At 42.2% G+C, this 24,365-nt stretch overlaps 1 protein-coding gene across 1 annotated transcript in view; it reads right to left on the reverse strand.

Moving 5' to 3' along the window:
* Positions 1–1,893: 1,893 nt before the first annotated feature.
* Positions 1,894–24,365, reverse strand: part of ALMS1 (ALMS1 centrosome and basal body associated protein) — a 212,170-nt gene continuing 189,698 nt past the window's right edge. Inside the window, exons 20-26 of the mRNA XM_053663400.1 lie at positions 16,596–16,716; positions 15,276–15,479; positions 14,751–14,980; positions 13,711–13,894; positions 11,835–11,898; positions 3,357–3,456; positions 1,894–2,241 (exon numbers count right to left, since the gene is read on the reverse strand). Of these exons, the coding sequence (XP_053519375.1) occupies positions 2,197–2,241; positions 3,357–3,456; positions 11,835–11,898; positions 13,711–13,894; positions 14,751–14,980; positions 15,276–15,479; positions 16,596–16,716 (948 nt within the window). The 3' untranslated portion in view covers positions 1,894–2,196. The remainder of the gene's footprint in view (positions 2,242–3,356; positions 3,457–11,834; positions 11,899–13,710; positions 13,895–14,750; positions 14,981–15,275; positions 15,480–16,595; positions 16,717–24,365) is intronic.

Below are 24,365 nucleotides of genomic sequence, written 5' to 3' on the forward strand. Positions count from 1 at the left end.
CACTCCGCCTTTTCCTGTGGATGGAGATAAAACACTCGGCCCACACCTGTGGATAGTCACTGGAGGTCTTTATGGGGGAGGTGCAGGAACAGAAGCTGCCCTCAGGGAAGAAGAGTGGTTGAGGAGGCATGAACTTACCTCCAGGAGAAAAGAGGGCAGTTCTCAGGTTTGGTGTGGACTAGGTACAGGAAGAAGCAATTCAAGAGTAGAACCTGCAGCAAAGGTTCAGCCTAGGCCTGGGCTTCCTACATCAGTACAAGAGTGAAAAACAAAACAAGTCTCAAGCTCTCCACAGGCACTGGAAAAGGCCCTTTCAGAGCAAATCCTGGAGTGGTTGTTGGGGGTGGGGGGCTGGTAGCATGTGGGGGCGGAGCAGCCTCCTAGCCACAGGAGTGACAGCACAAGGTGATGACTTTGTGGCGTTTGCCAGGTGCTCAGCAGGAACCACTGCAGGCACAGCGGGGAAACCATCCTGAGCTCTGGGGGGCAGAACAGATTCTGGGAGAGATCTGAGGCCAGTGCTTAGATTCTGAAAGAAGCAACCAGCGGAGGAAAACCGCACTGTGAGAACTCTCAGCACCCCTCCCCCATGCTGTGCTTTGACTTGGCACCTTGCGTGCCTGGGGCAGTACTGGTACAAGGTGAAAGCAAGTCTGTGTATCTCCTGTTTAAATGATCTTCCCCAGGCCCCCTGTGATAGCATTCCCAAGGCATGCTCTGGCTGGGGTAGAACCATGGCTTCCCAGACCCTGAACCTAGAAACTCTGGGAAGGTGACTGGATGACACAGCACAGGTGTAGAGAATCACACTCATCATTCCTAAGAGGACTCCAACCTGTCAGTTCCCTTGCAGACCCAGGTTTCCAGTTATCACTTTGTCTGTATTCTGAGTAATGACTTCCCATAATACATGTATAGTCACCGCATCTGAGAGCTAAAAGGAGGTATAGACATATTTATGCTCTTAATTTACAGGTAAACTGACATGAAGTAGTTAATTCCCCTGCCTTCTTCACATCTTCCTTCCGATTTAGGGTGGGAGCTCAGGTGGCGCCATTTCAAAGTGTTGGAGCTGTGCTTGGTGGCAGGGGCCTTCTCTTTGATGGATCCTCTCAGGAAGCCAGCTGAGGAGGCAACTGGCCCCTGCTGCCCTGCTGGAGCTTCACTGAACTTCAAAGAAGGCTTCTGAGCACCTTTCCTGGCTCAACATTAGACCTTAGTTGTAATTCCAGGTCACAACACTAAGAGCTTTATGTGCATTATTATATATATTAACCCCTGCTTTTCAGAAGTGGTTTTCCAGATCATAAACACTGGTTCTATGTGAGATGATAAATGGTTTGAAGCTCCAATCCTGCAAACAAGATGGTGAGTGGAGGAAAATTCACCAATGGCTGCCTTTCTTCGCAGCCTACAATGTCAGCTTCTGGGGCAGTTCGATGAGACTAAAGGGAGGCACCAGACACCGATGCCTGTGTCTGCTGAGAGTCTTTGGGTGTGCCCAGGGAGAACCCTAACTCGACAGTCTCTCCGCAAAGCCCATGATAGGGCTCTTGCCACACCAAGCTGTGTGTTCTAAAAAAGGCCACATTTCACTCTCACAGCCCATTTCCCTTGACTGATCCTTTCACTTATCTTTTAACATTGATTTGAGGGGGGCGAGGAATTTGTTGTTCCCCTTATTGATGCATTCATTGGTTGACTCTTGTATTTGCCCTGCCTGGAGATGGAACCCACAACCTTGGTGTGTATCACGACGATGCTCTAACCAACTGAGCTACCTGGCCAGGGCTTGACCGAACTTTTAGACGGGCTCCTAGCATGCTTCAGGGGAGACACTGCACAGTCCCCTGCACATCTCTAGAAGGGAAAGAAGTGACCCTCTGTGATTGCTTTATGATGAGTCAATAAGAAGTTATTTATTTTCTAAAAGTATAAAAACAGACAAAAAGGGAGTAACTCTTGGCTGAAATTAAGAGATAATATCGTTATAACAAACATCCCTGTGGACAAGGCCACTGTAGAGAGAGTACTGCTCCCAACCATTAATAATCACCACTCTGCCGCAGACTAAAAGGTCACTAAGTTACACATGGACAAGGAGTTCGTTTTATTAAACCAGACTCATAAAAAGTAAGGAATGTGCTTTGAGTTGATAAAATAAAATTCCAAGGCTCTGAAGAAAATAACTTTATGTCAGTCCCAGGGAACTTTTCTTCCCAAGAGTTGGTTGGTCACTTTCTGTGGAAGAAAACACAGGCAGGAAAGAAGTTAACGACTCCTGTGGTCAGAGGCAGACGGACACTCCTCACCTCAGACATGTCGCTGAGCCAGCTGGTTCTACCCAAACCTTGTTTATCCTCCCCAACTACAGAAACTATGGTGATTATCGAAAAAATAGTTTCTAAAGTATTTAGAAAACATGGTCTATAATCAATATCTATTATTGCTCTATAGATACAGACACTCTATAATCCCGATAGACTGATGCATCCATCAGTTCACAAACACACAAGCACTAAGCGACGCCGACACAGTGCCTGGGGTCTGCCCACTTGAGGGGCCCGGCCCGAGCTTTGGGGTGTGCCTCAGAAGCAGTTCCCCAATCCCACGTAGGTCTGGGAAGAAACCAGGACAGTGAAGGCTATGGCCCTCCAGGCACAGAAGCCCATTTTGTTTCTCAAGGAATAACTGCTAGCAAGTCCCCTGGCCCGTGCAGTTCCAGGATCCGCAGCACTACTGAGTGTGCTGGGCGTGCGCAGGAAGTGGTGTGGCCTCGAGGCTCTGGCTCCCCAAGCCACCAACACTTAAGCTGCACTGGGACTTTTTCCAGTTTATGGTAAAAGTTCTAGACGATAAAACTACCATCTGGGACTTTGGAATAAAAACCCAACAATTCGCACTGGCTGATGTGGCTCAGTGGACTGTGAACCAAAGCATTGCTGGTTCAATTCCCAGGCACAGGCCTGGGTTGCAGGCCAGGTCCCTGGTCAGGGGGTGCGTGACAGGCAACCACACACAGATCTTTCTCTCCCTCTCTTCCTCCCTCCCTTCCCTTCTCTCTAAAAACCCACCATTTCTTCCATGACATATCTAAATTGACTCCCAAAGATGAAATCTGGTTTCTTTCCAAATGTATGCCTGGAAGGTTTCTTTTCTAGATTTTCATTTTCATTTTTAGATTTGAAATCTAGTCATAGGTGCTTTTATCTTCTAAATATCAGCAGTGGTATAGGATGCATTACGAACTTAAGCTCACTCCCCAAATGCAGTCAATTCAAACAGGTTAGATGTGTTTCTCTCAATTTCTTTTCCTTCTGATAAACCCTACCAATCCCGCTCTAGGACTGACTGACCTTTTTATACAGCTGGGCTCGCAAACGATATGACTTATGTTCCAGTCTCCTCTTCTCCTCTTCTCTCTTTTTCTGTACCTCTGGGAGCTGCTCATACATCCTTGGAAATGGCACCAGTGGAGAGACAGAAAGCAGCAAGGTTACCTGACTGCAGAGGCACATGGTGTCTTCTCACCTAAGCTCTGCTGCTCTCAAGGCATTTGGTCCCTCAGGCCCTGGGCCCGTTGTGTGCCCAGCATCCTGTGAGACACTTGGACACAAAGAACCCTGGCCTGGGGTGCTTATGATCTGGAAGGGAAGTCAAATAAACAAAACCACAATAAAATCCTGCTAACAGTAGTTACTTCTGGGAAAGGAGTAGGATCAAGGGGTGGAAATAAACTGCTTTTCACTCTATCTGCAAAAAATGTATATCTTTAATATGAGATAATGAACATGTATTACTATTATATTTTTAAACAGGGAAATAATCGGGGAAAAGTTCAATAACAGTCATATCTCCAAAATGCTACGCAATATTGCAGGAAATGAAAAAACTTATTCTGAGTGAAGTAGGTTGGGGAAGACCAGAGAGGGGATTAAGTTTGAGGTGGGTCTTGAAAAACAGGAGCAGAAAGGGAATGGGAGGAGAAGGGAGTACTGGTAAGTCAAAGCTTCACAGGGGGGGGTGTAGGGGTGCAGGTGGGAAGCGGATGGGGTGAAGGTGAGGGAGGCGGTGAAGGGTCTCATAGCAATGTGAAAACTTGGGCTCTGTCCTGTTAGGAACTGGTGTCACCTTTTTTAAATAGGGAGGAACATGATTGGACACGCATTTGGTAAATAAACTCTAATTGGAAATAATCTAAATTTCTAACAAAAATAGCTAAACAGATTTGGAATATAATAAAATTATTACAAAGCATAAAAAGATGTTTCAGAGAATTTTTAGTGTTATGGGAAAATATATAAACCTGTATATATTAATTAGTGTGATCAGTAATTTTGAAAAAAGGTGTATGTTAATAGCAAGTCTCTGCAAAACCCTATCCCTGCCAGACACGGGAACAGTGTGAGTTATGATTAATGAAAGGATTATGAGTGAGTGATATGCATTTTCTTATTTCAACTTTTCTCTTTATTTTCCAACATTTTCTATATCTGAAAAAAAAATCATTGACAATGAAGGAGAGGCTGTGTGGAAAACAGATGAAAGCAGGCAGACAGCAGAGGTGTGGAGAAGAGCAGTCTTCTGTGAGTCGAGACCAGCCCGCATCGGGAGTGAGAAGAGGGTTCCAGAGCAACCCAGAAGCCCAGTCTCTAGGATGTGCAAGCTGCGTGCATGTGCAGTGAGGGGTAAAGTGACTGCTCCCCAGCTCTCTGGCTATGTGAGTGGGTGTTCCAAGCAAATATGGGAGAGAATGGAGAGTTCCATTTTGGACATAGTGAAGGTGATCACAAACTGAAAAAGCAAAAGTGGAGACCAAAGAGGAATAAGTATACACTAGTAAAAGTCACTGTTCATGGAGAAGGATCCAAGATGGTGGAGTAGTAGGTGGAAGCTACACTAACTTCCAATTCCCAGAACAAATCTGGAGAGAAGCCTTATAACCACAGACAGACAGAGGAAACCATTTCACCACAATGAGACTGGTAGGGAGTGTGGAAGAGGCACCAGAGGGCTGGGTGGGCTCCCACAGGCAGCAGCTGAAGTTCCAGAGTGGTACTTCAGCGGCTGAGGGGGCTTCTCCAAGCTGGGCTCCCCAGCCCCTAGCAACAGAACCAGAAAGGAACCCAGAAAACATACAGCTGTGAAAAGCAGCAGGGTTTCTCTCTGCCAGAATGAGACTGCTGGAGATGCAGACAGTCTCTTAAAAGGCCCACACACAAAACTGTTTGCAGCCATTTACCCTGGGCCTATCAGAGGGAGGGCAAAGTGTTCTAGAGAACCTGAGGGAATTCTGGGGTTGGTGGCTCTGGGGAGAGAACTGAAGGAACAGCTGTGAGGATGCCTGTGCTGAGTTAATCCTCATACTGCAGAGACCATCTTTCGCAGGTAGAGCACTCCTCCCTAAGTGGCATCAGCCTGAGGGGAAGCAACAGCCCTGCCCACAGGAATTACTCTGCCCCACCCTGTGGAGCTTAAGCCAGACTGCTGATTACAATTTGAGACTATATCACTGATGGTTTAACAACTAAGGTGGGAAATACAAAGCAGCCAATCAAAAGGGAAGACAAAGAAAGAGACCCCAAATGAAAGAACAAGGTAATTTTCCAGAAGAAGTACTGGATGAAGTAGAGGCAAGCAGTTTACCAGATAGTTCGGAGTAATGATTATAAGGATAATCAACAGTATAAAAAAAGACACAAAAACAATAAAAAAGGGCCAGTCAGAAATAAAGAATGAAATATCTGAAATAAATAATACACTGAAAGGAATAAACAGTAGGTTAGATGAGAAGAGGATCAAATTAGTGATTTGGAAGATAAGGTTAAAAAAAAACACCCCAAACACCCAGGCAGAGTAGCAAAAAGAAAAAAGAATTAAAAAAAAAATGAGGAGAGCTTAAGAAACATTTTGGACAACGGGAGGTGTAACAACCTGCATCCTCTGGATTACTAGAAGGAGAAGAGTGCGAGCAAGGGATTGAGAACCTGTTTAAAGAAATAATGACTGAAAACTTACCTAATCTGGTGAAGAAAAAGATATACAAATACAGGAAGCTAAGAGAATCTCAAACAAGTTGGACCCAAAGAGGCCTACACTGACACATCATCAATAAAATGACATGGCTTAAAGACAAGGAGAGAATCCTAAAAGCTGCAAGAGAAAAGCAGGTAGTTACCTACAAGGGAGCACCAATGAGACTGCCATCTGATTTCTCAACAGAAATATTTCAGGCCAGATGGGAGTGACATGAAATATTCAAGGTGATGAAAAGCAATGACCTACAACCAAGGCTACAAAAAAAGCTGGGGCAAAAATTCTGGCCAAGATGGAGCCATAGGTAGACACACTATGCCTCCTCATACAACCAAACTAAGGACAACAAAAATTTAGAAACAAAAAACCAACCAGTACTGACAGAAAACTGAACTATACGGAAGTCCAACAACCAAGAAGTTAAAATAGACACATTCATCCAGACCAGTAAGAGGGGTAGAGTCGGGTGGTGGGGCAGAAAGGGGTCACAGCAAAAAAGTGGCGGCTGGCAGACTCCAGGCATGGGGTGGCAGCAGGCTAACACGGAGGTGATGGATTGTAGAGGGGCATGGTGCGCAAGGTGGCTGGAGGACCAGGCAGTCCCACATTCGTGCACAGATAAACCAGGCGAAACTGGGGAGCCAGACAGACCTTGCAACCCAGGGTTCTAGTGGGGAAATAAAGCCTCAAAACACTGATTGAAAACACCTGTGGGAGAGACTCTAAACCTCACAGGAGAGTTTATTGGAGAGACCCACAGGGTTCTAGAATGTACACAAGCCCACCCACACGAGAACCAGCACCAGTAGGGCCCAGTTTGCTTGGGGGAAACAGCGAAAGGGACCAAAATCCAGCAGGGCACAGAGCAAGTGCCACTGTTCCCTCTAGGACCCCTCCCCTACCAACAGCATCACAACAGAGTGACTCAGGTTGCCCTGCCCTGCTGAATACCTAAGGCTCCACCCCTCATATGTAACAGGAGCGTCAAGACAAAAATATGGCCCAAATGGAAGAACAGATCAAATACAACTAAATGACAGAGATAGCCAACCTATCAGATGCACAGTTCAAAACACTAGTGATCAGGATGCTCACAGAATTGGTTAAATTTGGTCGCAAATTAGATGAAAAAATGAAGGCTATGCTAAGTGAAATGAAGGAAAATGCACAGGGAACCAATAGTGATGGGAAGAAAACGAAGACTCAAATCAATGGAGTAGATAAGAAGGAAGAAAGAAACAACCAAGCAGAAAAGAATGAAGAAACAAAAATTCAAAAAAATGAGGAGAGGCTTAGAAACCTCCAGGACATCTTTAAAGGTTCCAACATCTGAATTACAGGGGTACCAGAAGGGGAAGAAAAAGAGCAACAAGTGGAAAACTTATTTGAACAAATAATAAAGGAGAACTTCCCCAATCTGGCACAGAAAATAGACTACATTACATTAGATTAAAACGGAGAGAATTCTAGAAGCAGCAAGAAATAAGGGGATGGTTATCTACAAAGGAGTTCCCATCAGACTGTCAGCTGATTTCTCAAAAGAGACCTTACAGGAAAGAAGGTGCTGGAAAGAAGTATTCCAACTCATGACCTACATCCAAGATTGCTCTATCCAGCAAAGCTTTCATTTAGAATGGAAGGGCAGATTCAAGGAGTTGATCATCACCAAGCCCTTATTATATGAAATGTTAAAGGGACTTATCTAAGAAAAAGAAGATAAAAAACACATATACTAAAATGACAGCAAACAATTATTAACAACCACACCTAAAACAAAAATAAACAGAACAAACAACTAGAACAGGAACAGAACCACAGAAATGGAGATTACATGGAGGGTTAGCAACAGAAGAGTGGGAAGAGGAGAGGGGGGGAAGGTACAAAGAATAAGTAGCATAGATGATAGGTAGGAAGGGTAAGAATAGTGTGGGAAATGTAGAAACTAAAGAACTTATGAAACTTCCGCCAAGATGGAGGCATAGGTGGATGTGCCGTGCCTTCTCACACAACCAAGTTTAGAAACAACTAAATATTAGCAACAGAAAACACAGCCAGAACACGGAAAATTGAACTTTTCGGAAGTCCGTTAACAACAAATTCTTCAGCCTTACCGGTAAGGGGCGAAACCAGCGGCTGGTGAAACGGGGTTGCACAGGAAAACTCGGTCGGACAGACTCAAGCGCGTGGAATCCATACGCGCGGAATTCAGGCGCAGGGTTGGACCTAGTGAGCGACCAGGCGAGCGACCTCGGGGGAGATAGCGAGGAGCGGTGCTGCGTGTTGACTGTGGTCGAGCATTTGTGCGTGGGCAGACAGGAGAGGGAGTGGCCGTTGGACCGGGGCCGGGCGGGTCCCCGCGGCAAGTGGCAGTGGAGGGCGCCGCCATTTCCCTGCTCTGACCTCACCTCCACATACAGCGTCATAACCCAGCAACTCTGAGTGGCCCGGCCCAGGTGAACCACCTAAGGCGCTAATCCTCACCCAGCTCTGAGAAACAGCAGAGGGGGTCGCCATTTCCCGCTCTGACCACGCCCCCACATACAGCGTCACAACCCAGCGACCTGGGAGTCCAAGGCACCGCTTCTCACACTTAAAGGGCCAGAACAGACCAAAAATGTCACAAGAATATCTCAAAGCCCCAGAGCCCATAGATCTAAGCGATGAAGAAATAGCAAAACTCTCAGACGCACAGTTTAAAACACTGGTCAGCAGGATCCTCACAGAACTGGTTGATTATACCGACAAATTAGACAAATATATGAAGGCGAAACTAATTGAAATGAATGGAATTGCACAGGACACCAATAGCAATGAAAAGGAAACTGGGACTCAAATCAATGGAGTGGACCAGAGGAAAGCAAATAATGGCCAAACAGAAAAGAGTCAAGAAGCAAGAATTCAAAGAAATGAGGAGAGTCTTAGAAACCTCCAGGACATCTTTAAACGCTCCAACATCCGAATTATAGGGGTACCAGAAGGGGGGAAAGGCACAGCCACCAGTGGAAAACTTATTTGAACAAATAATAAAGGAGAATTTCCCCAATCTGGCAAAGGGAAATAGACTTCCAGGAAATCCAGGAAGCTCAGAGAATACCAAAGAAGTTGGACCCAAGAAGGAACACACCAAGGCACATCATAATTACATTAGCCAAAATTAAAATGAAGGAGAGAATCCTAGAAGCAGCAAGAGCTAAGGGGACAGTCACCTACAAAGGAGTCCCCATCAGACTGTCAGCGGATTTCTCAAAAGAGACCTTACAGGCAAGAAGGGGCTGGAAAGAGGTATTCCAAGTCATGAAATCCAAAGACCTACAACCAAGATTACTCTATCCAGCAAAGCTTTCATTTAGAATGGAAGGACAGATAAGGTGCTTCTCAGATAAGATCAAATTCAAGGAGTTCATCATCACCAAGCCCTTATTATATGAAATGTTAAAGGGACTTATCTAAGAAAAAGAAGTTAAAGAAACATGAACAGTGAAAGGACAACAAACTCACAGTTATTAACAACCACACCTAAAACAAAAGCAAACTAAAAGGACAGCTAGATCAGGAGCAGAACCATAGAAATGAAGATCTCAAGGAAGGTTAGCAACAGGGGAGTGGGAGGAGGAGAAGGGGGGAGAAGGTACAGAAAATAAGTAGCATAGACAGTAGATAGAAAATAGATGGGGGGGGCAAGAATAGCATGGGAAATATAGAATCTAAAGGACTTGAGACACATGGTCATAAACTAAAGGGGGGGTAATGGTGGGGATGGGGGGGTAGGGTGGAGGGGAATGAAAGGGGGAATAGAACAACTGTAACAGCATAATCAATAAAAAAATTAAAAAAAAAGAACTTATGACACATGGACATGAACTAAAGGTGGGGAATGTGGGTGGGAGAGGGTGTGCAGGGTTAAGGGGAGTGAAGGGGGGAAATGGGAGAACTGTAATAGCATAATCAATAAAATATATTTTTTAAAAAGTAAAAAAAAAAAAAAAAAGCTGGGGCACCAGTACTTATATCCTAAAAATAGACTTTAAAACCAAGGCTAGTAAGAGACAAAGAAGGACACTGCATACTGATAAAGGGAACATCCAACATGAGGCCTTAACCCTGTAAACATTTATGCATCCAACATGGGAGAACCTACATATATAAAGCAAATCTTGATAGACATAAAGAAAAGAGATAAAAAGAAATATAGTCACTATCGGGGATTTAACACCCCACTGACTTCAATGGATAGATCTTCTAGGCAGAAAATCAACAAGGAAACAGTGGTCTTAAATGACACAGTAGATGAAGTGGATTTAATTGGCATCTTTAGAGCATTTCACACCTAAGAAGCAGAATATACATACTTTTCAGGGGTACATGGAACATTTTCTAAGATAGTCCACATGTTAGGACACAAGACTCAATAAATTTAAGAAGACTAAAATCTCATCAAGCACCTTCTCTGACCATAATGCTATGAAACTAGAAATTAATCATAAGAATACTGAAAAACACACAAAGACATGGAAAGTAAATAACACTATTAAACCATGACTCAACAATGAGATCAAGGGAGAAATCAAAATGCCTTTGATTAAATCAAAGGTATTTCAGAGGGACACAACAATGAAAATGAGGACACAACAATCCCAAACCTATGGGACATTGGGAACCCTTTTGCACTATTGGTGGGAATGCAGACTGGTGCAGCTACCGGGGAAAACAGTATGTGGTACCTCAGAAAATTAAAAATGGATCTGCCTTTTGACCCAGTGATCTCACTTCTGGGAATATATCCAAAAGAACCCAAAATGTTAATTCAAAAGAACATAAGCACCCTTATGTTCACTGCAGCACTATTTACAATTGCCAAGATATGGAAGCAGCCCAAGTGTCCCTCAGTAGATGAGTGGATAAAACTATGAGACATTTACACAATGGAATACTACTTGGCCATAAAAAAGAAGAAAATTTTACCCTTTGCAACAGTATGGATTGACCTGGAGAACACTATGCTAAGTGAAATGAGCCAGTCAGAGAAAAGACAAATACCGTATGATTTCACTCATATGTGGAATCTAATGAACAAATTGAAGTAAGAAGGAAAATGGGGACAGACTCACAGATGGAGAGCAGGGTAACAGCTGGGTGGTGGAGGGTGAGGTGAGGGGATGGAGGGACTGAGCAAAAAGGACAGGACTCACGGACATGGACTACAGTGTGGTGACTGCTGGAGGGAGGGGGTATGAGGGGACTAAATGGTAGTGGGAAAATACAACAAAGTTAAATTAAAAAGTAAATAAGTTAAAAAATCTTTTAAAAAATAATGAAAATATAAGTCACTGTCCATGAAAAACATAATGAGATATCACCTCAAACCTGTTAGAAAGGCTATTAAAAAAGAGGGAGAGAAAACAAATGCTGGAGAGGATGCAGAGAAAAGGGAACCCTTGTGCACAGCCAGTGGGAATGCAAACTGGTAAAGTACTGTGGAAAAGTTTTTTGCCTCAAAAAAATAAACACAGAACCACCACATGATCCAGCAATCCCATTTCTGGATATTGATTAAAAAAAAAGATGAAATTATAATCTCAATGAAGTATCTGCACCTCCATATTCATTGTAGCAAGTCATTCATATCATGTCTGCCACCTATTTTTCTTTTCTTTTTTAGTGGGAAAGTACTTTCACAACTAATTTTCTTATGTTTTGACTGGAGCAGAATGCCTTTATTCTGGGGGCAAGCCAGAGTTCTTGAGAACTTGCTGGCCTGATCTGTACTCTTCTAATTACTCTTATTTGGGTGGCCTTACCGTTTAGACCTCTGAATCATTTCCTTCTTTCCAATAGGCCTGCCCTTCTGGGCAGCCAGGAAACCTAAGCAAGAGAAGAAAGGGTTTTCAGTGAATAATGACTTAATAAGGAAGGGTATGGTATGCAAGAGCTGTGTGAGAGAGCTGCTAGGACTTTGTGGCCCTACTGTGAGCTGAGAGTGCTAAGTGGTCACCAATGGCCAAGGCCAAGGTTAGACTATGACTGTGACAGCACCTAAGTCTCCTGAAGACACAACACTGTGGTACAGACTAGATTATGAACTTAAATGCTGCCCAATTTATAGGTAATGTGATGAAAGCATTAGGTATGCTTTCATATACTATTTTATGTATTTTTACAGCTTTCATGTATTATTTTATTGATCTTAGCATAACTGTAAATAGCACAGATCCTGGAGCCAACCTGCCTGGGTTCAAATCCAAGATTAGGTGTGTGATGCAAACACTGGCCCACAGTGTCTGTGGTGTTATGGATGAGACATGAGACAAATTCACACGGACTACCGAGTCCTGTGGAGGAAAAGGGACGGCACAGCTACTCCCTCAAGTGGGGAGCACCTTGGGGCGGCCTGGCTACTCTCTCAAGGGGAAAGCACCCCAACCCTTGCCTTGACAGATTTTTATTGGGTTCAATTAATACAGGAGTATAGGTAAAGTTCATTAATATTTGTCAGGCAGTAAGGATCAAACAATAGATAGCATACAAAGAACTATGAGGGCTTATTCTGAGTCAGCGTCTATTAGCTAAAGGGCTACAAAACTTTGGGAAACAAACTCATTTCCTGCTCAGACCCTTATCATTTAATTGAGAGCATTCTTAGCAAGGCACGTTTCACAGGATTTTACATATTCTTTCTCAGGCCTGATCACCCAGGGAGCCGGCCCTTTCCAGCACAGGGCTGCACCACCCTCTGTCATTGTTTCAGGGTTAAGTCAGGCAGCCAGGAGACTAAGAGACTTCTCGCAGATAGAATGGGGACTCAGGCTATGTCAAAGTCAAGGGGTGAGGGTCCATCACCTGCTTTTGCTGTAGACTCCCAAGTCCGTCCCTGGGGCCTCCACATGATCATGCCTGTCTTAGGTCGTTTCCCACTTGGGGAATCTTATCCGTCACTGGCTAACTCATCAAGCATTGGGGGCCAGTTATGAAGTAAAAGGAGCAGAAGCAGCAGCTCCTGCCAGGGAGATGAGCTTTGTCTACTTAGTGGCTTATGGTCCAAAGGTCGCTCACTCAGCCTTAGCCATGGGAGAGTTACAGCTCTTGAAACCAGGTAGGGCGGATTTCAACAGGTGTGTAATTTTGGGCATGGTACTTAATCTCTCTCTGCCTTAGTTTTCTCACCTCTAAAAGAGGGGGATATTAATAGTATCTGACTCAAGAGGTGTAAGCATTAAATGTGAAAAATTCTGGGTAAAACATTTCTGGGTAAAAAACATAACGGTTAATAACTATTATTATTATTACTACCACTATTACTACTATTATTATCATTGCCACCCCATAAAGTAGCCAAGCCTAGAATCTGCTCCATCTTTTAATAAAAAAAAAAACCCCATTATACTAGTTTTGGAACTAAACTCTGCTCACAGACACAGAGTTTCTTTATAAAAACACTATTCTCACTGCACGCTTGTTTTTAAGATCCAGTGACAGGGCACGAGTAACTGGGCTTATCTGGATCATGCAAGTACTGACAGCTAAACGGGGCAGGGTCTGCTACTTAAGGATATGTGAGTCTCAGCAAGCACAGAGTCACTTTCTGTCCATGTAACTGGCCTGGCACTGAGCAGTGCTCTCTAGCAAGAAGCAGATCTTGCCTTCCTAGCAAGTAACAGAAAAATGAACAGAGTGTACCTCTCTTAGGGAGCGGGCGCATGGGGTCCCGGTGGCCCTGCCATTCTCTCACAGTGTTGAACAGTGCCTCCCGCTCACTCTGAAACATGTTCTGCAGCTTTCTCTCCTGGACTATTAACTTCAGGCGTTTTATTCGCTCCCCAGAGCGGGAGATGAAGTCAGGTCTGTGAAGCTGAAGTGATTCCTGAGGAGGAGAAAATGCCCCCGTCCACACATTAGTGATGCAGTCTGTTCTCCAAGGGCCCTGACCAACAGATTGGAAGAGCCTGTTTCTAAAGAAAATACTTATTTTCTCTAGAAAAAAAAATTTTCTATTCTCTAGAAATTATCTCCAGTTGAAAAATAACCTAACAATTCTGTGAGGGAGAACTCCAATAGGGAAATCAGAAGGATCAAAGAAATGCCTTTGGAATAAGCCAAGAACCAAGACTGTGGCAATTACAACTCTTCCAGATGGGATAGAACTTGGCCCATTGTGCTATCTTAAATTTCCCTTCAAACAAATACAGGGTGGGGCAAAAATAGGTTTAAAGTTGTTCATAGGAAAAAATAATACAATTAACAAATAATAACAAGAATAAACTTACATGTACTCACAACTGTAAACTTACTTTTGTCCCACCCTGGGGTGGGGCAAAATAGCATTTCCTTTAGCTCCCAAGGGTCCTATAAAGAGGAGACTTGGCACCTGTTAAACTCTGTGTTACACAGGAACAGGAGTTACTGAGGAACAAATACAAGGCTGATGCAAGCACGAGGCCTCCAGAGCACTGCAGGTGTCTACAAGCCCCAGAAGCAGTGTTGCAACACCTTCCTATTACCTTTTCCCAAGATACTGAGGGTGAGACATGTTAAAATGGTTAATGGAGTAAGGCAGCCTTTGATTAACGACAGGAGTGAGAAGGTATAGACTACGGAGGTGCTAGAAACTAGGGTCACATGACTGTACTTCTGAAGGCCAAGTCGCAGATTTAACTTCTTTGTGTCTCACCCTTTCTCCCCACTTAAACAGGGCTAAAATTAACGCAATGTCATTGTACCTGTAAAGTTGCTTTCACAAATGGCTTCAGAGGACTTCTGCCTGGGCCTGCTACTGACCCGTGGCTGTCTGTGTGCTGACGCTGCCAGTTCTGTTCCCGCAGCGGTTCCCTCCAGGGTTTCACGTTGGTTACTGGTGCAAACCAGGAGATACCAGGGCCATGATGCTTGAGCAGGTTTTCCTTCTTAGGACCAGACTTCACATTTTCCACAGGAACAAACCATGAAACTCCTATAGGAAATAATTTTAAGAAAAAAAGACTTCTTTTTCCCCATCACTGACGTGTATAACACAGGGCTTCTGCAGAGCCAGCTGTTGGAGGCCATCACGATGCCCAGGTGCCTGCTTAATTGCAGGTGTGACTCTGTAACTGTAGTGCTAGGTACTTAAAGTTTGTTTTTCTGGCATGGTGGTGCTGGGGGTGGAGATGGGGTCAAAACAGAATAATTTAGAAAAAAGAATCCGAGCATTGTAAGGGACTGAAAATTCAGTAGTTTTTCTGCAAAACTGGGAATTAGAAACTGACCTTCAGAGCAACTCTGCTTGTTCTTCCTCAACTTTTTGTCCCCAAGATAACTGGTAACGAGCCTTTTTTCTTCTATTTTTTCTTCTGACCAAGTAGTCACATCACTGTCCTCTTCCACTCTAACCTCGCTAGAACTTGGCGTTGGGAAAATCACCCCAACATCTCGAGTGTGTTTTCTGACACCATTCACAATCTCCAAGTTACCTGAGGGGAAAGATCACAAATGTCTCTGGAGCAGGACTGAGACTTAGTTGGCAGGTATATTCAAAGTTTTTAAGGCTTGAAAAACCCAGTCTATTGTCTTTGCTGGGGGGGTTGGGGCTGTGTGAGAGAGAGAAGGTGGAGGGGGTGGAAAGAAGGGGTGGAGAGAGAGGAAGAGGAGGAGAGAGGAGAGGGAGGAGGGAGGGAAAAAAGAAAGAGGGTTTGTAGTTCTAAGTCCGTTTAGATATTAGAGAGAATTAATTACTAATATACACTCAACGGGAAAACGATTTGTTTTGATCCCAAGTGAGAAAGACAGTAAATGCTTGTCTACCGGCAGTCCCCCGGGTAGGAAAGAGGGTGACAGATATGAAGACAAGACTTGGGGTGGGCGGGGAATCAAGGCAGTTTATTTTTGTTTTATAAAATCAAGAGATATAGGAAGGCATAAAATGAAAAGGTTCCTTTCTACTCCTGTTCTACATTCAATCAGTTTATAACCTCATGACTCCAGAGAGTTTTTTTTGTGTGCAGTCAAGCAATTCTCTTCCTTTCATTTTTTAAATGCACGTAGTAGCATGCTACACACTGTTCTGTACCTTGCTTTTTCTTTTTAATTATATCTTGGAGATCTTTCCATGTTGGTGGAGAGAAAGACCTATGTTGTCCCCTCCAGAATTTCCTTATATAAATGTACATAATTTAACCATTTGGCTATTGATGGACATTGAGTTGAATTTAATTTTCTGTTATAATAAATACTTAGATTAACTTTGTGGCTAATTCTACACATTTGTCATTTTGCACATAGGCAAGTATATCTAGAGTCTCAATTCCGAAAGTAAAAGTGCTGTGTGAAAGTAGTTTTGACAGAAACTGCCGAACTGCCTGTCACAGGCATTGGACTTGTGACTTACACTCTCACTAGAATGTATGAGTGTATTTCCCTACACTCTTGCCCACATACTTGCTATCAAGCTTAGATTTTTGCCAATCTTGTAAGTGAATAGTGGCATCTGAGTACAGTGTTAATTTTCACTTTGTATGAGATTGAGTATCTTATGTTTAACAGCTACTTGTAATTTGATGGAAAGAAATGTTTAAATTCAAGTAATTTACCTGCTTGTACTCCCTTATTTAACATATGTACATTTTGCTTGTTGCAAAGGGTAGAGTTCGAGCTCCAGAAACTACCAGTAGAAGATGAAATAGAGTCAGAAGAAATCATATGGTTTGTCACCTAGAAAAAACGAGAGACGGTTATCATTACATGTAGTCAATGGCACAATTACCCACAGAATAAGAAAATATAAAGTCAACCAGACCACCTAATCAATCCAAATTGTTGAGATAAAGTTGCCAGGAAGCTTGTGACAATGTTGACATGCTGCTGCATAACATATGACAGGGACGAGGAGGTTACTGAAGTTGAATAGGGCCTGAGCTCTTGCCTGAAGGTAAGACACACACACAAAATGGTATATTCCTGGGACTTGAAAAGTTCTGAAGAAGATGTGAGCCAAAAATCAGTCTGGTTGGTTTTCAGAATGAAATTCTGACTTGACACCTGCATATGCTTTGATGAAAGAAGGCTGGGGATAATTAAAGAGACGAAGAGCTGCAGAGTGCTCTTCCCATGAGGTCAGACTCAGATACCTACACGAGGGTAAGTGCCAAAGAGCTGAAAGGCCCCCAGAGAAGTCCTGAATCAGAATTGCGAAAAGCACTAATGAGCCCCCAAATGGCCTTTTTAGTTATATTCAGAGCAAGGTTCAGAAAGTTCATGGATTTAAGTTGATGGTAGAATTTAGTGGGTGACAAAAAAAATTTATCAAAATATAGTTGAACAAATATAGTATAAAATAGTATTTCTTAAACTTGCATATCATAGCAGCCCTCTGGAGGAGGAACCCTGACCCAGAAAAGGGGATTGAAATCCTGCAGGAGGGATGTGGGTTCTGCATTTTGAATAAATGCCAGGTGCTTACTTCCTTATGCAAGTTTGGTAGAGGTAGATATTGAAACCCAAGTCAGAAAGGAAACTGAAGGTATGTGCTCCCCTGAACTAAACAGACCATATTCCAGGGATCCAGGAACCTTAGCAACAGAATCCTGGAGGGGAGGAGCTGTGTTAGATGTCTGGGGATGGGAACTATTTTAATTTTCAAAAAGATAAGCATTATAAGTTGGTGGGTTTAATAGTAATGACTGGAGAGACTTTAAAATGGGTCACTAACCTGGTAATTTGCAGCATCTGCAGGCCAAAGAAAAGATTAGCACATTTCATGTAGGGCTCAGTAAGGCAGGCAGCACGAGCCTTGCCCCTTGCAGTGTGAGCCTTGTTTTCCCTCGCAGACATGGTCACTAACTGGCAGTTGAAAAGAATGTGTAGTGTAGGGTACTTCATTTGAATAAAATGGTAAAACTTCTCATGACATCTTTGAGGGCAAGATGGACTTATTTGGGTTGAATGATAATATGAGTTCTACCAACTTATATTATCATTCAATATCAATAATATTTGAGGGCTGGTTGAAACTCTCAAATATTCTTGTTTACATAGTGAGAAGCCTTTACTGAGTGATACATCTTACATTCAACAACAAATATTCACCAAGCACTTACTGTGTCCTAGTCACTTAGTTTTCTCTGGCTAGTCCTTCTTAACATTTTTATGTATCAATGTCTTAGAGATGTGGAAATAAGACTTTCCTACAAGGCACATCTGGGAGGGCCTAAATGGCTGCCACAACCTGAAATAGTAACAGGAACCAAACAGGCCAATCAAACAAGGGATAATTGTAAAGCCCCAACCATTAGGCAGGAGGAATGGCAGAAACTTGGATGCAGTACACAAAGCTCTGGGGCTGGAGTCCAGACCTAAGACAGCCTCACACCTTCTCTTCACTAGCTGTTTCTGCTCGAATAAGCCATAACCTCCTTCTGCTAGTCTTCCCCATCTATAAAGGGAGCACTTACATTTCTGAAAATACAGAAGTATTAGAACAAATGATCTAGATCAGAAACAGTAAAAAACTCATATAAAACAATGAGATTATTATTGTTACAAAAAACCCAAAGTGTACAAGTACAGAAAGTGTGGTGAGGAAGATGTGACTGACCAGCAATATACTACACCTTCTTTGCAGCTATAAAAGAAAAAGAAAAAACAGCACTTTAGGTACTGAAATAGATGGATTTTTCAGATAGGTTATAAGTACAAAAAAGCAAAGTATGCTGCCATTTTTGTGAGAAAGTGTATAAAACACATGCAGGTATTTGCTTTATAATGTATAAATTACCTGTGGAAAAAACCCCAGATGGGAAAGGGAGAGGTAATGCTGTTTTTTATTTGCAGATGGCATGATCCTATCTGTAGAAAATATGAAGGAATCCATAAGAGGTGCTAAAACTAAAATAAGTTTAGCCAGACTGCAGAATGTAAGATCAATGAAGATAAAAAATCAGCTGTTTCTATATTCTAGCAACGAGCAATCTGAAATAAAATTATAGAAAAAGTTATAGTCATAGACTTCCGGCCAAGATGGAAGCATAGGTAGACACACTGTGCCTCCTCAAACAACCAAAATAAGGACGACAACAATTCAGAAACAAAGTAACAACCAAAACTGAAAGAAAATTAAACTGTATGGAAGTCCGACAACCAAGGAGTTAAAATAGACACATTCATCCAGACTGTGTCACAACCCAGTGACTTGGGTTGCCCTGACCTGGTGAACACCTAAAGCTCTGCCCCTCATACCTAACAGGCGTGACCAGACCAAAACATTATGGCTCAAGAAGAACAGCTCAGAACCCCAGAGCCAATACTTCTAAGCGACCAAGAGACAGTCAACCTATCAGATGCACAGTTCAAAGCACTGGTGATCAGGATGCTCACAGAACTGGTTGATTTTAGTCACAAATTAGAGGAACAAATGAAGGCTAAACTTAGTGAAATGAAGGAAAATGCACAGGAAACCAATAGTGATGGGAAGGAAACTGGGACTCAAATCAATGGAGTGGACCAGAAGGAAGAAAGAAACAACCAAACAGAAAAGAATGAAGAAACAAGAATTCAAAAAAAATGAGGAGAGGCTTAGGAACCTTCAGGACATCTTTAAATGTTCCAACATCTGAATTATAGGGGTACCAGAAGGGGAAGAGAAACAGCAAGAAGTGGAAAACTTATTTAAAAAAAATAATAAAGGAGAACTTCCCCAATCTGGCAAAGGAAATAGACTTCTAGGAAGTCCAGGAAGCTCAGAGAGTCCCAAAGAAGTTGAACTCAAGAAGGAACACACCAAGGCACATCATCATTACATTAGCCAAGATTAAAATGAAGGAGAGAATCCTAGAAGCAGCAAGAAATAAGGGGACAGTCATCTACAAAGGAGTTCCCATCACACTTTCAGCGGATTTCTTGAAAGAGACCTTACAGGCAAGAAGGGGCTGGAAAGATGTATTCCAAGTCATGAAAGGCAAGGACCTACATCCAAGATTCCTCTATCCAGCAAAGCTTTCATTTAGAATGGAAGGGCAGATTAAGTGCTTCCCAGATAAGGCCAAGTTAAAGAAGTTCATCATCACCAAGCCCTTATTATATGAAATGTTAAGGGACTTATCTAAGAAAAAGAAGATAAAAAACATGTATACTAAAGTGACAGCAAACTCACAATTACTAACAGCCACACCTAAAATAAAAATAAACTAAGGAAACAACTAGAACAGGAACAGAACCACAGAAATGGCGATCACATGGAAGGTTAGCAATAGGGGAATGGGAGGAGGAGAGGAGGGAATGGTACAGTGAATAAGCAGCATAGATAGTAAGCAGAAAATAGGCAGGGGGAGGGCAAGAATAGTATGAGAAATGTAAAAGTTAAAGAACTTAAGACACATGGACATGAACTAAAGGGGGGGAATGTGGGAGGGAGAGGGTGTGCAGGGTGGAGGGAAATGAAGGGGGAAATGGGACAACTGTAATAACAATCAATAAAATATATTTAAAAAATTCTGTCATAAATTCATCAAAAATAATAAAATATTTAGGAATAAATTTAACAGAAGTGCAAGCTTTGCACTCTGAAAATTACAAACCACTCATGGAAGAAATTAAAGTTCTAAATAAATAGTGAGATATTCCATATATATAATTTAAGGTTGGGTAAAGCATTGAATAAACATTTCACCTAAGAGATAGGAATGGCCAATAAGCATATGAAAAGATGTTCAACATTATCAGTCATTAGGAAAATGCAAACTGAAATCACAATGAGGTCACTTCACACCTACTATGATAGTTATAATAAAAAAGACAACACACTAGCTGTTGACAAGGAAGCAGAGAAACTGGAATCTTCACACACTGCTGGTGGGAATGTAAAAATGGTACAGCCCTTTGGAAAACACTTCAGCATTTTCTTAAAAAACTTAAACTTAACATATTACCCAGCAATTCCACTTGTAGGTATATACCCCAAGGAAAAGATGTTCACACAAAAATGTTTACATAAATGTTCACAGCATATTATTGTCCAAAAAATTAAACAACCCAATTGTCTAATGACTGGAAACTGGATAAGTCCAATGTGGCACATCCATATAATGGAATACTGATCACCAGTGAAAAGGAACTACTGCCCTTGACCAATGTGGCTCAGCTGGTTGGGTGCTGTCCCGCCAAATGACAGGTTGCTGGTTTGATTCCCCATCACGGCATATGCCTGGGTTGTAGGTTTGGTCCTTGGTCACAGCATGTACAACAAACAGGCAGCTGATCAGTTTCTCTCGCATGTTGATGTTTCTCTTTTTTCTCCCTTCTTTCCCCTCTCTCTAAAAATAACATCTTAAAAAAAGGGCTGATACATACCACATCATGAATGAACCCTGAAAACATGCTAAGCAAAAAAAAAGCCAGATGGAAAAAGACTACATATTATATATAATTGCATTTATATAAAATGTCCTAAAAAGGCAGAGGCAGGTTAGAAATTGTCTGGGGCTGTAATGTGGATTGATTGCACCCCTTTTTGGGGGCTGACAGAAATGTTTTACAACAGAATTGTGGTAATGACTGCACAACTCTGTAAATTTACTAAGAACAATTGAACTGTACACTTGAAATAGATTACTTTTATGTTATGTACATTATGCTACCATAAAGCTGTTTGAAAATCTCTGTAATGATGTGCAAGAATGAGTAACACTGAGTGATTCTGGGAAGAAAAGCTGGTGCCTAGGGGACAGAAGTGGGAAGGACACTCTATTAAATACTCTTTTACGCATTTTAAGTTTTGTGCCATATGACTGTATTACTAGTTTAAGAAATGAGAATAAAAAACCCAAAAACTTGAAGAGTGTGGCAATATAGGTCTAATGGCTCTAGTGAGTTCAACAGGAGGGAGTAAAATGTGTTAGGCCATGGAAACGTTCTAACCATACAGACAAAATCTGTTCTCAACATGCTCTCACCATCTGCAGTTCAGCATGCTTGGTGTAATAAGACATGCTTAAAAACAGGATAACGACAAACTCAATAGACCCAGGGAAGCTGCCAACTTAGGAAAGGGGAATAGAAAGCATGACCTGAGAAGAATGGTTCCAAGAGTGAAGACCAGAAAGAAAAAAAACACTTCACGGAATGAAGAGGGGACCCAACAGGTAGATTAGACCAAATTCCATGGCTTCAGAGCGTAAAAGTGGGAACAGAGTCAGGAAATCAATGCAGGAAGATTTTGGATCTTTATAAGTTATATCCTTTGATAACTGAAGTCTTACGCAAATGGAATGAGCTTCCCATGAGCAGTGAGTGGTGCTCTTGAAGCCAAAGCTGGAACACCTTGTGGTACATTTGCAGCCCGAGTCTGTGAGCCTCTCACACTTCCAAAGTACACACCAAGTTGTGGTGTGCAACACCACTGGTGGGAAAGAACACGCATTTACATCTGATAAAATGAGAAGCCTTGGTGTGTGTGTTTTCACTTACAGATAAAGTCTCTCTGATTAATTCCTGCCTAGAAAAGGGTAACATTAAAAAAATAGAAAATAATCTAAAAATAAATTCCCTTTCAACAAAATACATTTAGTTAGTGCTCTACAAAGGTGAAGATAAAAAGGACATTAAAAAACCAGTGTTTCCAAGGATGTGGAAAAATTGGAACCCTCATAAACTGCTGTGGGAATACGAAAAGATAACTGTTTAGTAGTTTCCCAAATGTTAAACACAGAGTTGCGACCCGATCCTAGGTATCTGCACAAAAGAAAACATATGTCCACACAAAAACTTGTACATGAATGTTCACAGCAGCTTTGTTAACAATAGCTAAAATATGGAAGAAATCCAAATGTCCACCAACTGATGGCTAAACAAATAAAGTGTGGTATATTCATATAATGAGATAGTGTTATTTGGTAATAAAAAGGAATGAACCCTGAAAACATTAAGTGAAAAAAACTTTTTTTTTAATATGAAAAGATTCCATTTATATGAAATGTCCAGGATAAGAAAATCTAGAGACAGAAAATAGATTAAGTAACCACAGCCAGAGGCTGGGGCAGGGGTGGGGTACTGGGGAAATGAGGAGTGACTGCTAATGTATACAGGATATTTTGGGGGGTATTAAAAATGTTTTAAAATTAGATTGGGGTGATGGTGCACAACTGTCCTGTGCATGCACTAAAATTCACTAAACTGTGTACTTTAAAAATGTATTTATTCATGTATACCAATGGACATACATGTAGATTGTGAAGCCTTATTTGGAGGGAAAAGCTTCTCATGCTTATGGTTCTGCATCTCCTGCGTTACTGAATCAGGGATACAAAAATAATACAAGGTGATCGACTTTGTCATTTTCTTTCTTTTTTTTTTTAAAGATTTTATTTATTTATCTTTAGAGGGGAAGGGAAGGAGAGAGGGAGAGAAATATCAATGTGTGGTTGCCTCTCATGTGTCCCCTGCCGGGAACTGGCCTGCAACCCAGGCATGTATGTGCCCTGACTGGGAATCGAACCGTGGTTGTTTGGTTCGCAGACCTGCGCTCAATCCACTGAGCTATGCCAGCCAGGGCAACTTTGTCATTTTCACATAATAAGAACAGTCCTAACGAAAATGTGGGTGCTGGATGTTGTAGGTATGATGAAACACTATACATGCTCTATGGTTAGAGCCAAGCGCAAACTATCAGAATCATGCAGTCATGCCATGCTGACTTCCACAGATTCACAACAATAACCAAGAAGCACAGGCCTGCATGGTGTTGGACAATTTGTGGTGAGAACCCACCATGGGATAGAACATCATTTTCTGCTATCAGTAAACAGCAACAGTTCATTTGCCTTGGTCCATGGGAAAGGCTCAGGCATCTCCTCTAATGCTCTCATCCCCCAGGGCCTGGGTTAGCCAGGTGCAGATCAGCAGGCTCAGTTCTCTGCAGTGGGGCTTACACGTGAAGATCTGCGTGACTACAAGTCAACTGACACCATCGGCTACCATGATTTCAGCTTTCTCTTGTAGGGCATCTTGGAAGCAGACACATGCTGGCTGGCTGCTTCTGTTTTAATTTCTACTATTAGGAGAGCAAAGTCACCTGCTGATGCCTTATTCCACATAGGGAAAAGAAAGTAACTGCCATCATCTCAAGAAATGTCTCAGGCTTTTTTGTAGCACTTTTTAGTTTAACTAAAATCTACATGAGACTCATTCCCATATTTGTTGATCAGAGACACCATCAAATATTCAGGAAAAAAAGCTTTTCAATTAAAAATTTACTGTTTAAGTACCAAATAGGGAAACATATCTAACATAGGGGAAAAAGGTTAAATTTTCTTACATGGAAACATGGATTGGTTGCCTCTCATGTGCGCCCCAACTAGATGCCAAACTCA

Source organism: Artibeus jamaicensis, unplaced genomic scaffold, assembly GCF_021234435.1.
Source record: "Artibeus jamaicensis isolate MK-2021 breed Jamaican fruit bat unplaced genomic scaffold, CSHL_Jam_final contig_3174, whole genome shotgun sequence".
Lineage (NCBI taxonomy): Eukaryota > Metazoa > Chordata > Mammalia > Chiroptera > Phyllostomidae > Artibeus > Artibeus jamaicensis.